Source organism: Mustela nivalis (genome assembly GCF_964662115.1).
Source record: "Mustela nivalis genome assembly, chromosome: 11".
Lineage (NCBI taxonomy): Eukaryota > Metazoa > Chordata > Mammalia > Carnivora > Mustelidae > Mustela > Mustela nivalis.
The window spans coordinates 37,777,429-37,791,444 of NC_139030.1; the positions used below are offsets into that span (position 1 = coordinate 37,777,429).

General features: G+C 37.2%; 1 protein-coding gene across 4 annotated transcripts in view; it reads left to right on the top strand.

The window, feature by feature from the left end:
- Window positions 1-2,045: 2,045 nt before the first annotated feature.
- The window catches only part of PDE1A (phosphodiesterase 1A), a 342,680-nt gene continuing 330,709 nt past the window's right edge, over window positions 2,046-14,016 (top strand). Inside the window, exons 1-2 of one of the 4 annotated variants that reach the window (XM_082690215.1) lie at window positions 2,046-2,213; window positions 2,941-3,051. In XM_082690215.1, the coding sequence (XP_082546341.1) occupies window positions 2,951-3,051 (101 nt within the window). In that variant the 5' untranslated portion in view covers window positions 2,046-2,213; window positions 2,941-2,950. The other 3 variants (XM_082690217.1, XM_082690214.1, XM_082690216.1) reach the window with 3 other exon arrangements.

Sequence of the window (14,016 nt, forward strand, 5' to 3'; positions counted from 1 at the left end):
CAGATGGAGTTCAGGAAAATAGCTTGTCAAAGAAAGGAAACTGAAGCTTCAGTTGATTTAACCTCTTCTTTTTAGAAACCTTATTTTCTGCCAAACTTATTGGCATTATTTCCATTTTCTGTTCTTGAGTGTGCAGGAGCGCCTGTAACCTCTTGATGGGGGTTCCTACCCACTGGGTGGCCGCAGCAGCGGGGGCTGCAGCCTTGGGTGGGGGTCCTCGCGCTGGGGCTCCAGGCGGGAACCTCTGAGCAAGCGCAGAGGGCACCTGCAACTTCCGCCTGGCTGCGGCGGGCTGCGGGCTCCCGCTGAATAGCGGCAAGTCTGAGATGGAGCAGCCGGTTCACCCAAAGTTCCTCCTTGCTCACAGCCTCTTCAGCAGTGGCCTGCTCTTCTTTTTCAGTCTCTTCAGGATCTCTGCGAAGTAGAGCCCAGGGCTGACATTCTCCCGCAGCAGAGGGAGATGGTGCCACCAATTGGCGCCCCTCCCCCCGCAGTGGACCCATTGAGAGCTCCCTTGTTGCTGGAGGTGGCAGTGGCCATGTGGAACAGACCCAGGGTCCGGTTAAAGTACGACGCTTCTGTGAGAGGCTGGCGGTCACCCCAGGATCAGTAACCGGGGAAGCTGGGCTCTCAGAAGGTTGCCTCCGTCTGGCTAGAGAAGGTTCTGGGACCAAGCGGCCAGCAATAGGGGTGGTTCTGGTGGCAGCAGCAAACTTTAGCACTGCTCGTTGGCCACTGTTCCCGAGGGCATGATACTGAGTGCAGCTGGCTTTTCAGTGGCAACAATGGCAAGAGCTGCCAGCAGAAGCCTCTCCCAGGTCCTCGTGAGATTTTCGAGGTAATGACATCACTTTTCCTTTTCTAGGTGATGGTTTCAGTTGGAAGTCCAGGTTGGAGCCAACTAAGTGAGTTCCTGCTACAAGGAATTTGAGGGCATCCTGCTTCTTTCTTTGCAGGACATCAAGGGCTCTGACACTGTGAGAGTTTCCTGTTATTATGGGAACCCAGAAAAACACCTGTGTGGACTGTGCCCCAATAGTGCAGAAAAGCTCACCTCTTCTAATTTGTAAATCAGAAGGCACTTTCTACAAAATTCTGCAAAGATGCTTCATATATATATATATATATATATATATATATATATATATATATATAAAATCATTTTGACTACTGATGCATTCTGTGTTTAGACACACATAGTAACTTTATATTGGGAGACTGTTCGCAAAATCGTAGTGCCCATTTTTAAAGACTGGCTTTAGGGGTGCTCGGGTGGGTCATTAGTTTGAGCCTCTGACTCTTGATTTGTGTTCAGGTGCTAATCTGATAGTCTTGGAATCAAGCCCTGCATCAGGCTCCCCCATCAGTGGGGAGTCTGCTTGAGATTCTCTCTCTTCCTCTTCCTCTGCCCCCTATACCCCACACATTCTCTCTCTCTCTCTAATAAATCTTTAAAACAAATAAACAAATAAAAATGAAGGACCGACATTAAATCTGGGAAATATCTGTTTCTCAGTTTCTTCAACTGTCAAATGGGAATGTTACCTACTGCATGGGTTCTTTGTAAGAATTTTTAAAAAGTAAACTGTATAAACTCTACGTACCTGCAACAGTGTCTAACACATGGTGAGTACTCAATAAATACAAGATATTATCATTTCTCTACTACCTACTTTACCTACCTACCTACATTTCTCTACTATCTACTTTAAACTTCAAGGTAACAAGCAAGGTTTCTTGCAGGGAGGAACAAAACTACATGTGGGTTTCCAAACAAGCAAGAAGAGATATTGCTTTTAAGTGTATTTTTCTTAGCAGCTTGCAGATAGCAATAGCTGTTATGGAGCTCATACTCAAGGTCTGTGCTTGTTTCAAAGAAAGCTCACCATGTGTTGGGAGCTTGGCAGATGACTCAGTTCTGATTCCTTTTATGTTCACTTTCTCTCATTTTTCTTCTAAAATGCACAAGCAGCACAGCATCAATTTCTCTCTCTCTCTCTCCCTTTCTTCTTCCCCCCACCTTCACACACTCCCTTTCCTTCAACACACACACACACACACACACACACACGCACGCACACAAGCATCCACATTAGTTTCATTTTATTTATCTTTTAATCCCCAAAGGATTCACGGAGCAGGCTGTGTGCAGCTGCTGTGTTTTCTTCTGGTTAAATTGGCGGTTACCTACTGTGTGGAGTTGCTAGGAGAAGGTGAATAAGCATGATTACAGCATCATTGATGTACATAGTCTTTCAGTAACAACCTGTGGAGCTCTGTGGTCTGTCTTCTGTATGGCTCTATGTGTTATTTCCTCATTGTTGTCGTTAATATTTGTTGCCTTTATTGTTAGAACATGATAATATATTTAACTGTTGGTTCCAGATCAATTAAAAGACAAAAACCTTGGCATTTAAAACAGGCACTTTTTTCTCAGGGTGGTGCTGCTGACACTGGTTCCTACCATCTGCTTTCTTATTACATCCTGCCCTCCTTCCATTGGTAGAGACGAATTCAGCTTCTTCTGGTGCGCTAAAGTCATTCACGTTTCTCTTGTGCATAATAGATCTTGTAAACTGTAGGAATTCTGATGTGCTTCAGTGCACCGAACGGTAACAGATGAGCTGCTTTTGGGGAGAGCTGGAGCGCTCAGTCGGTCAGTAGTACAGTAGCAGGCTCACATGTGCGGATTGTTCCTGTGAGGTCAGAGGATCTGTTTATATTGCTGTCTGCTTGGGGGGTGGGGGGAGGGCGGGAGATGAGAGCAGTGGATATGCCTGTCAAAGTCAATAGCAATTCTGGCAGAAGCTGCCCTCAGCTTTGTAAATCTGTAACATTTTGATAGATGAGAGATGCTACTATATAACTGTTTGAGATCTGTAGTGGGCTGAGGAATGCTTGTTCTAGCTGCTGAAACTGACTGTAACTATACTGCCCTAGGAGTATCATCATGGGGTCAACTGCTACAGAAATTGAAGAATTGGAAAACACCACTTTTAAGTATCTCATAGGAGAACACACCGAAAAAATGTGGCAACGCCTGAAAGGAATGTGAGTAAGCTCTTTGCTTGGTTCTGTTTTTATTTCCCACACCCCACCCAGAATTTGACTATTAACATGACTAATTGTTCTTACTATCTGAATTTGTGGACTGGTGTTTCCTTTAGAAAGATTTTCTCTTAGAAAATAAAATGTGTTAGTCTCAGCTAATAACTTGCTTGAAGGATGACTGATAATCTTTCTTGCACCTGTATGTTTAATATAAATTAAGGTAACTCCCTGAGAATTCATTTCACTCTTATTATAACAAACACATGGCTTCTTTTATACATTCTGTTTGTATTCTTTAGATATGTGATTTAGATATGCAGAAATGTAACTAGGAAAGCTAATTGCCAGGTTACCTGCAGAAAAAAAAAATTTCCTTCGGAAAAATAGAAATATTACCACTGGTAGTTATTTCTCTGTGATTATATTTTGAAAAAGCAAGAGCAGGATTAATTTGGTACTAAATATTTATATTGCATTGTGCTTAGTCTTTGTCTTGATATTTCTTTAAGAAAAAATATGGTAAAAACACTAGTAGCATTCCAAACTTACTGGAGAGTTTTAGATTTAAATTAACCAATTCACTTCTTCTGAGAATACAGAATAGCTCATGGTATAAAACTGAGATGGGTCAAGAGATGTGCTTATGTCAAACATGAAATGTAAGTACCTGAGTTAAACTTTATTTGCATTGCTACTCACCTTGCTATTTAAACAGCATTTAAGTTTTTTGTTGTATATGCTACTAAGTTCTGTTTAGTTCTCCAGAACCCTATGTTTACATGCTTTATTTTAGTTATGCCATAATTTAAAAATCAACTTTGGGGTGCCTGGGTGGCTCAGTCGTTAATCATCTGCCTTAGGCTCAGGTCATGATCACAGGATCCTGGGATGGAGCCCCATATGGGGCTCCCTGCTCGGCGGGAAGCCTGCTTCTCCCTCTCCCAGTCCCTCTGCTTGTCTTCCCTCTTTCACTGTGTCTCTGTCAAATAAATAAATAAAATCTCTTAAAAAAGGAAATATCAACTTTAACATTTCAATAAAAATGTGCAAAATGAATATTTACAGGCCATTGCAATTGCTTAATGTATTTGCAGATCTCAAATGAAAATATATTTGCTTTTCTGTAATAATAGCTGAAAGAATCTTTTAATATGCAAAATATAGGTTTTTTTAGGATTCATAGTTCTATGCTTTGTTTACATACTATTATATACAGTGCAACATCTGAGTAAATTCAATGTTGCTGTTTTGATATAAGATTTTTTAAAAGAAAAATTATGTCAAACTTTGCTTAGAGGAAAAACTCCTACTTTCTTCCATTTGAATGCATTTAGTGATGTTTAGCTATTTAAAGAGCATTCTCTGGATGTTTTTTTTTTTTCACTTAAAGTAAATCATGGCATTACACTATACTAAGATAAGAGCACACTAATAATGCAAACAACATTTAATAGAGAATAACTTAAAAAGGGAAGCCATCTTACATCATTTGAATGAATTAGAGAAATTAGAGAAATAAGAACCATTGAAGATTTAAAATTACAGTTTTTTTGGTGGGTTTGTTCTCTAGGGAAACAAATAATCCTGTAAGAGCAAATAAAAACTTACAAAGTTAGTTAGCATAGATGAAAATTAAACATTAGCAGTCATCAGATGATTTGTGTCCTAACCTAATTAGTAGATGAACATCTGTACCGGAAAAATCATAGATCATATTATAACCTATTTTAGATTTTCTTCCCTCTATCAGGACAGGATTTTTTTGCTTGTCTGTTTTGTTTGCATTTGTTTTATTTTCCTATAGTTACTTAAATGTATGAATATATGTAGTTACTTAAATGTATGTATGTAAGATAGTGAATTTGTGCCTATGTCTTTAAGAAATTTGAAAAGTTACTTTGTGTTTATTTAACATTTTAAAGCAAAATTATCTGACTTTCATTTTATCGAATGATCTCAAAGATTGATCTCATTTTGTTTCAGTAGAGAGTGACAGCCATTCAACTGTAGACCTTCAACACTTGATAGTCAATGTTGATGTAGGATAAAATATACATGTATACTAAGGAAATTTGGTGTGTATCCACATAAAGACACTGAATGACCACTTAGGGAAAAGATTACTGAAACTAGTTTTTGTTAAAAAAATAATCATTATTACTGAACTTGATTGAAATAACTGATTGCCTCTGTATCATAGAAGGAAGGAATTTGCATTTTGGTACTATAGTTTAACTTGTACTTTGACTTAAGGCATTTCCAGTATTCTAGGTTTAGAGCCATCAAAACAAGAAGCTCTAAATCTAAAACCTGCATGACTAATGACAGCTAAATCTTTAATTATGGTCTTTTGTGTAGTCTGCATTCACAGCAGTGATATGAAGATCTCCTTATACCATTGCTGGAATTGTCTTGTCTATTTAAAATGTAATATTGACTCAAATAGAGTTTTTAGCTTATCAAAATCTCTGCTCCTTGAATTTTACTTTTTAAGTGTTGGCAATTAAAATTATGCTACTCATGATAGCTATCAAACAGTTTTGCAATAATATTCTTGGTTTATTAAAGAAGACCCAATGAAGACCTTTATATATTTGGAAAGTAATTTTTTTTCTCTCTTAATCATATCTAACTTCACAAATACATTGATTTGTCTCAACAAGACATTCTGTTTTTAAGTAGGTTTGTAATACATACATTTTTGAAGTTAAATAAAAATAAAGACAAAGGTTAAGATAAAGCTTATTCAACTATACTTTAAATATGGAAACATGAGCTACTTATTTACAGAAAATATAAGGAATATCATGTAACATAACATTTTTTTAAAGATTTTATTTATTTATTTGACAGAGAGAAAGAGATCACAAGTAGGCAGAGAAAGGGGGGAGCAGGCTCCCTGCTGAGCAGAGACCTATGTGGGGCTTGATCCCAAGACCCTGGGATCATGACCTGAGCCGAAGAGCAGATGCTTAACCCACTGAGCCACCCAGGCACCTCATAACATAACATCTTAAATCACTTTTCTGAGTCCATGGAAATCGTTTTTAAATTTTGTAACAAATATGAAAACATCAGTAAACTAAATTAAAATATCAGTTATTCTTTACCATTTTCTTGATTTTTTTCATTGAGTTTCTTTTAAATCTTCTTCATGTAACATTTAATTGAGACACCATATTCAGTGATGTGCCAAGAAATCTATTATTCCTTTGTGGAAACAAGAGTGAAACACTTTCTTCTTCTGATTCCTGATGTATACTTGTATGCTTGATTCTATTAATTTTATTTTACAATTATGGCTTTTTTCTTTAGCTTTCTTGAATCCATATTCTACCACTAATTTGTCTCTCAACATGACAATTTAGATTTTACACTATGACTCATCATCCATTATGATGGAAATGTTAGCAAATGACTATGGCATCAAACCCTTTACAAACAACATTTAAAAAGAATCATATACTTGTTTAATAAATGATCAATTGTTTAGGACAAGAAAATACTTCCTATTTCTTCTGCCATCTCAATACCTAATGAAATTTTTGGTTCAGAAGTTTTCTGTAACTCTGGGACCTTTACTACTTCCTACATACTAAGGAAATTTTTCTAACTCTAATCTTTGCAAAGATTGTTAAGTTTATTCATTCCCATGAGGAAAAGTTGTATATGTTTTCATTTATGCAGGGTTTTTTTTTTCCAGTTTTAGAAATAATTCTTTTTTTCTGTGTCATGGTACTGTTTTATTTTTTTCTTTTTTAAAGGTAAAAATTGCTCTACAGCTGTGGATAAAATAAAAAAAAAACACCATATTTTGCAACATTGGTGGTGCTCTTTCCAGTTGATGCTATTGTTCTAAGAGTTCGATCTAAGGGGGACAACATTTCCAGAAAACTGTGGTCAAGTAGAAATTCCAGTGAACATGGCACTATAGCAAAAACTAAATCAGAATGTTATCTTATTCAGTTGTTCAACGGAATGGAGGAAAATTTAAACTTTCAAAACTGTAACCCAAGACAAAAATATGAGACTCACTACTTCATAGTACTTATTGACAATTCTTTCAGTTTTTATAAATGTAGGACTAGGACCTATGAAAATTTTACCGTTGGAAACTAACTTAATATATGAGAATTAGTTTTTCACATCTAGATGCTTACCTTCCTATCTTTCCATATTTAGACATATATCCAGATATTAAGATCTAGAACTGTGAACACAACAGTTGAAAGACTCTGGCTTCTTTTCTTTCTTTCTTCCTCTGATGGGTGGTGAACATGATGATCATGGAATGTAATGAAAGAATAAAACATAGAGAAGCAGAAAGTGAAGGTGAAAGGAAGAAATGTATAATAACTTTATGACAAATTTAAAGTAACTGTTATTAAAGAGGGCAGTGTGCTGAGCAGCTCTCAGAAACAGTTGCCTGAACCCTTATCACCATGAAAATGTAGCAGAAATACATACTTAGAATAAAAATTGTCAAAATCAGGTAAAATGACAGGAGCTATTAGCACCATATTCCCTAACTGGAATCATGCTTAGGGTGAAGCAGCATTGTAGAAGAGGAAATCTGATTCCTTTACTGTCCTGCTTTCTAGAACCCTCTCTTCAAAGTTCCACATCATTCACATGGTGTCCTTGTACCTGCTCGACATTTGGAGCCTTCTGTCATGCCTCTTCCTCTGTGGCCCCCTCCCAATCAGGCTCAAGGGTGCCCCAAAGAAATGCTTTTCCTGCCTGTCTGCCTTTGCTCAGGTTGTTCTCTCTTCTCGAAGGAATCACTCCTTTCTCCTCTCAGCCAGGGCTGCTCTTGTTCCCTGTGAGACTTTTAGAGATGTGTGGAGATGTTTCTGGTTATTGTAGTGGGTGCCTGTGGGTGTTTCTGTACTCTGTGGACTGCATGGTCCAGGCATGATAAATGCCCTCCAGAGCTTGGGAAATTCCTTTGTCAAGAAGGAATATCCGACTCATAATCCTAATAGGGATGCTATTAAGTAATGCTCAAAGATCTCTTATTAAATTTCACTTGCAAAGGAAATCCATCCTGATCCTCCATACTGGGTTAGTTTCCTATATTTGGCTCATGAAGAACATACACTTCCCTTTTCATTACAAAATCTACCTTCACTATTTGGCCACAAGTTCCTCAGGGCAAGAATCATGTTCATTGTGTCTGCTTTTGGATTCCCAGCATCTAGTACAGTGCCTGCCCCATAGGAGATCATGCAATAAATCATTTTCAGTGAATGAATAAAAATTGGAATATTATAGTGGTTCTAACTTCAAAATTAGAGAATCAGTCAGACTGTCAAAATAGGGCCTAAAGCCAGGTTGAAGGAGAAGAGATAGATTCACAGATAGAATAAGGATGAAGAAGTGGGAAGAAGTAATATGTGCTTATCATCTACTGGTTTTAAGAACTTCCCAAATATAATATGATTTCACAAAAAATAAGTATCCTAAGTTTTTAAACAACTGGTATCTGGTGAAGCTTGCATTTAAATACAAATCTGCCTAATTCTAAAGCTCTTAAAGAAAAAAGATTTTATTCATTTATTTGAGAGAAAGAGAGAGAGAGAGCATTCAAGTGGGATGGGGGCCAGAGTGGAGAAAGGGTCAGAAGGCAGAGGGAGAAGCAGATTCCCTGCTGAGTGGGAAGCTTTTCCCAGGGCTCAATCCTAGGACCCTGAGATCAGGACCTGAGCCAAAGGCAGGCATTAATTGACTGAGCTACCCAGGTGCCCCTCTAAGGCTCTTATTCACCTTTAAAAACAGAAAAGAAGACATTCTCAGAATGGTTACCTAGAAGTATCACAGAAAAGGATGCAGATCCTTAAAACGCAGTCAATGGGCTTTGGGGTAGACAGAGTCATTGCCTCCAAGACATGGCCATGTCCTAATCCCTAGAATCTGTTAAAATGTTACTTTACAATGTCATAGAGGAATTAAGGTAGCTAATCGGTTGACCTTGAAATATGGAGATTAGCCTGAATTATCCAAGTGGGCCCAAAGTAATCACAAAGGTTCTTAAAAGTGGAAGAGTGGGGCAGAAGAAGCTATCAGAGTGCTCTGATTTGAGAAAGACTCAACTTGCCATCGTCGATTTTGAAGATGGAGGAAACAGGCTAGGAGGCAAGGTATGTGGACAACCTTTAGAAGCTTGCAAAGGCAAGAGACAGTTTCTTCTCTAAAGCCTCCAAAAAGAATGCAGCTCTGCCAAAACCTTAATTTTAGCTCAGTGAAACGTGCAGCGAATTTTTGACCTATGGAACTGGAGCTAATTCATTTATGTTGTTGAAGCTACTAAGTTTGTGGTAGCTTTGATGCAGCAATAGTAAGAAACTAAGTACATTCCTTCCATAGCAGAATACCAGAGTGTTTAATCAACATGACCATTTTTATATTCTTACCTTCTCCACCACCATTGCCTCCAACACACACAGTCTTGTACAGACGGATGCCCAGAGGTGGAGTTAGTCTCTGCTGCTCTATGGAGAAATGGAGTAGATACTCTTTATCTTTAGCCATTAAATAACTCGCTGTCTTCCATCTAACCCTGGTTTATATGCCCAGACCATCAATCTTCTTACCAAGCTCTGATATTGAGAGCTTATAGTGGCTTCATTTCAAATACCATGGAAAAATGTTTATGTTCTTTTTTGTAAATTGTTGATAAATCTCAGTCTTTAGTTTCACTTTGGTTTGATGGCTTTGGTTGATAGTTTTGATGGATTAATCAGAAAAATACATTTAAAAATTTTCCTTAGTCATAAAACTAAAGAAAACCATCTCACAAAATCTATTCTGGTATATAAATATAATCTTAATATAGGTTTCAGTCCTTATATAATATTACATTTATAGAATAGATATGGTTGAGGTAAAATACTTTAAAGATAAAAATCTGAACTCTGGAATCAGTCAGCTGTTTTCTAATAAATCTGTTCTTTAGCTCTGTGATCCTGGAAAATCTCTTAACTTTTCTAAATTTCACTTTCTTTGTTTGTAAAATCCAATTATTTTATTCATCATCCATTCACTCATTTAATAAATACTCACTGGTTGTATGCTGTATCAGGCACAAGCTTAGGCACATTTTAGTAGAGGAAACAAATATCAAAATCAATAAAAAAATAAGTTAATAGAGAGTAAGAAGTGACCTGAAGAAAATGTACAAGGTGATGTGACCAGGAGTTACTTGGGAAGGCACTTTGGGTAGGAATGATTTATCTTAGAACATGACTTTTCAACTGAGAAATAGACAAAAATTGATACCTATCTCAAGAGATCGCGGGGTAGGGTGGAGCTAATGAATGATATCTCTAATCCAAGTTCAGGATTAAGTAAGGGATAGATTTAGGAGTCCAGCTGACAGAGATCAAAATGTTAGCCTCTTTGCAGACTGAATGTCTGTTGAAGGATAAGATTTTGCAGCTAAATAAGCCAGAACACCCTTGAATTCAATTTATCTACCCAAACTGCAGACCTCCTCAGCATGGGCAAAATCTCTCCTATATGTGCTTCATGGCTTCATGATGAGACTGTGCTCTCTACATGAAGAATATGCCTTTCTCACCCCCTGAAAAGGATAATTTACACCCGGAGGTGTAATTCTTTTTTTTTTTTTTTTTAAAGATTTTTTTATTTATTTGACAGACAGAGATCACAAGTAGGGAGAGAGGCAGGCAGAGAGAGAGAGGAGGAAGCAGGCTCCCTGTTCAGCAGAGAGCCCGATTCAAGGCTGGATCCCAGGACTATGGGATCATGACCTGAGCCAAAGGCAGAGGCTTTAACCCACTGAGCCACCCGGGCTCCCCCCAACCCCACCCCACCCCATAGGTGTAATTCTTTATCGCAATTCCCCAACCAAATGTTCCTCCTCCTCCTTTGTGAAAGAATGTGAAAAGTAGCAAAGGGCAGCCTAGAAGGCTTTTGCAGTTGAAGGTCCTTCCACTTAAAAGGGAAGGATTAGGATCAGGGAATCTGGATATTGCCCAAATAAAGGTAGTGAAAAGAAATATAGCACAGCAGCTGACATACAGTAATCTCTTCAAAATATTGTGATTATTGATATTTCCATAATTTTATCTATTCTTATATGCATATCAACTCTATTTAACAGCTTTATGATTTTCTCCAAGTTCTTGCTTTTTCAATACCTTAGTTTTTGTACCTGTAAACTGGGAATGATATCATTACTTATCTCCTAGATATTGAAAAGATTAAATGAATAAATCTCATGAACTTCTTAGGTCAGTGTCCAGAATTCAAGAAATTCTAGCTGTTATCATTATTATTGCTAATGTTACATGCAAATGCAGAATTCTAGTTTTTCAAGTAATTTTTTTTTGGAATCAGTGGAGAGAGTTGAGTTGTCAGGATGAGAAAGGAAGACCTTCTCTTGGGTCAGCAGAAGTGCCCTCACCAAGATTCCTGGGTTTTTATACTCAAGGACTTATATTTCCTTGGCGTAGGAGTGATGGGTGTGTCAGGAGAGAATGCTGAGGAAGAGAAGTGACCTTTGAGTTTCACTGATAGAAGAATTGCTTAGACGGATTCAGCATCCTTAATTCAGCATCTTGTGGTAGTCTTAGGATGGATTTTAGGGCTCTATTATCATGTATAATGCAGGACTAGTATGATTTCCTGAGTCACTCTGGCTTGAATATCATTCTTTAGGTCTTTCTTATCCCAGTTTAGGTCTGGTTCACAAAGGAGTTGACTTCCAAGTAATTATTGTCATGTCCCACGGTCCTTCCTTTGCTGATTCATTTTAGAAAATACCAAATTACCATTATAGTATTAGATTTTGTCCCTTATTCTAACATATTTCAATCAGCTAATCAAATGCAAATATTTGAGCAAGTCTGATTCCCATCCAAAAGGTCTGTGCTGTAAGCCTTTTGGATATGAAAGGAGCTGTTCACTAACATCATTGAACAGATGATAATGGTAAAGGCTCATGAGAATCCAGTATTCCAAATATCCGGTCTGAGCAAGTATTAGGCATGAATAACTATTTATTGTTAAGGAAGTTTATAAAAGTGGTAATAGGTTATGTGAGGCATATAAATAAAACATTTTCTAGTTTCTCCTTTTAAACTAACTTCTTGAAATTGTTTAAAGAGACTGTATTTTATTTTATATTCTATAAAATATTTTAAAACACACATTTTTATTAAATAGGCCCAGAAGATGCTCAGTGTAGGTAATTTCTGCTAGATAAAATTTTGATATTTATAGCTCCTCAAACTCGTTGATAATTAGATGTGAAAAAATAGCACAGTCCTAAGTACAGTGTCCACAGGGCAAGAAAACAGAGGTCAACCTTAATTCATCTCTGCATAAGAGAGGAAGGTCAAAGGATTCTTGAAATTTTGTACATAAACAAGGTACTCGATGATTTAGAAGAAAATGAAAATAGACTTCTTATTAGAAAAGTAATAGTATGCAGGGATGCCTGGGGGGTTCCGTCAGTTAAATGTCTGCCTTCAGCTCAGGACATGATCCCAGAGTCTGGCATCAAACCCCTCTCTGGCAGCCTCCCTGCTCAGTGGGGAGTCTTCTTCTCCCTCTCCCTCCCCTAGCTCGTGCTCTCTCTCCCTTTCTCTCTCACTCAGTCTCTTGCTCAAAAATAAATAAATATTCTTCTCGTACCCACTTATTCTTCTCGTACCCACTTAAGCCCCCATGTAATATATGTTTATAAAAAATAAAAAATTATATAAAATAAATAAATAAATAAATAAAATATTTTTTTAAAAAAAGTATTACTATGCTGATTCTGGTCTGCTTAAATGTGGACATCCTAAGATGTGTTTCAAATGACATTTGGAGCAAGATAAAACACTGAACAACTTATACATCAATCGTATTTTTAGTTAGCTTAAACTCATAATTGAATCATAGTAGTAATGGTATTTTATAATTTTTGTGCTTTATAATTTCTAAAAGATTTTTCTTTTGGTCTATGTGACTCAGCACAATTCTCCCATTTCTTCTGATGTGAAAACTGAGCCTCAAAGACACTAAATGACTTGACAAATATTTCCTGGGTAGTAGGGGTAAGGCCAGATTCCTGAGCCCATATCTTTCTTTTCCAATCAACCCTGGCTTATATAATTTCATTTAATACTCACTATAAAACCTGACATTTTAGGAATTAAAAACTATTCTCTTGTTTTGATTTCGCCACAATCCTGCCATCTGTTTGCCTAGTTTTGCATACTCCAAAGGGAGTTATCACTTGGCATATGCTTTAGATGTCAGAAACTCCCCGGTTCTATTTCTCTCCTTCTCCTAGGCATGTACTACTATTACTCCTTTAATCAAATTATTTTAAAAATGATGCTAGCTAGTATTTTCAAAGGAATGTGCTTTTTCTAATCTCTCTTGCCTCTTTGGAGCTTGGATACTTACAAAATTATTTTAATTTAGTTGGCCTTTGGTGTCCCAAACAACAGAAGAAAAAAACCCCCAAACCCTGCACAGTAGAGACATCTGGGTGTCTGTCCCCGAAGATTTTATTTACCAGTAAGAGTAAAGCCAGGGGTCCAATTGATTAAAACTAGGTATTTTATTCCTGCTGTGTTGCTTCTTCTTGTTCTAAGAGATTTTGTGCATATAATAAGTGAATAGAACTTTTTCTCCTTTTATTTTAGAAAAATCATCTAAATGGAGTTTATTCTGCTTTATTTCTGACAGAGAACATACATAAAGTATGTAAAGGCACACAGCATTTTTCTCACCGATTTTCTGACTGCATTTGGAGATGGTTATTAGATAGACTAAGGAGCTCCTCTTGAACTTTTAGAGCTCTCAAAATTTCCAGTACCAACTGAAAAAGTATCTTTGTAAGTGTGACCCTTCGATATTTCACCCTCCAGCAAATTTCTGCCTTTGATATCTCAGGTTTTCCAAAGAGCTCTCTGTTTGCCAGAAATTCTTTCGTGTTATTATTCA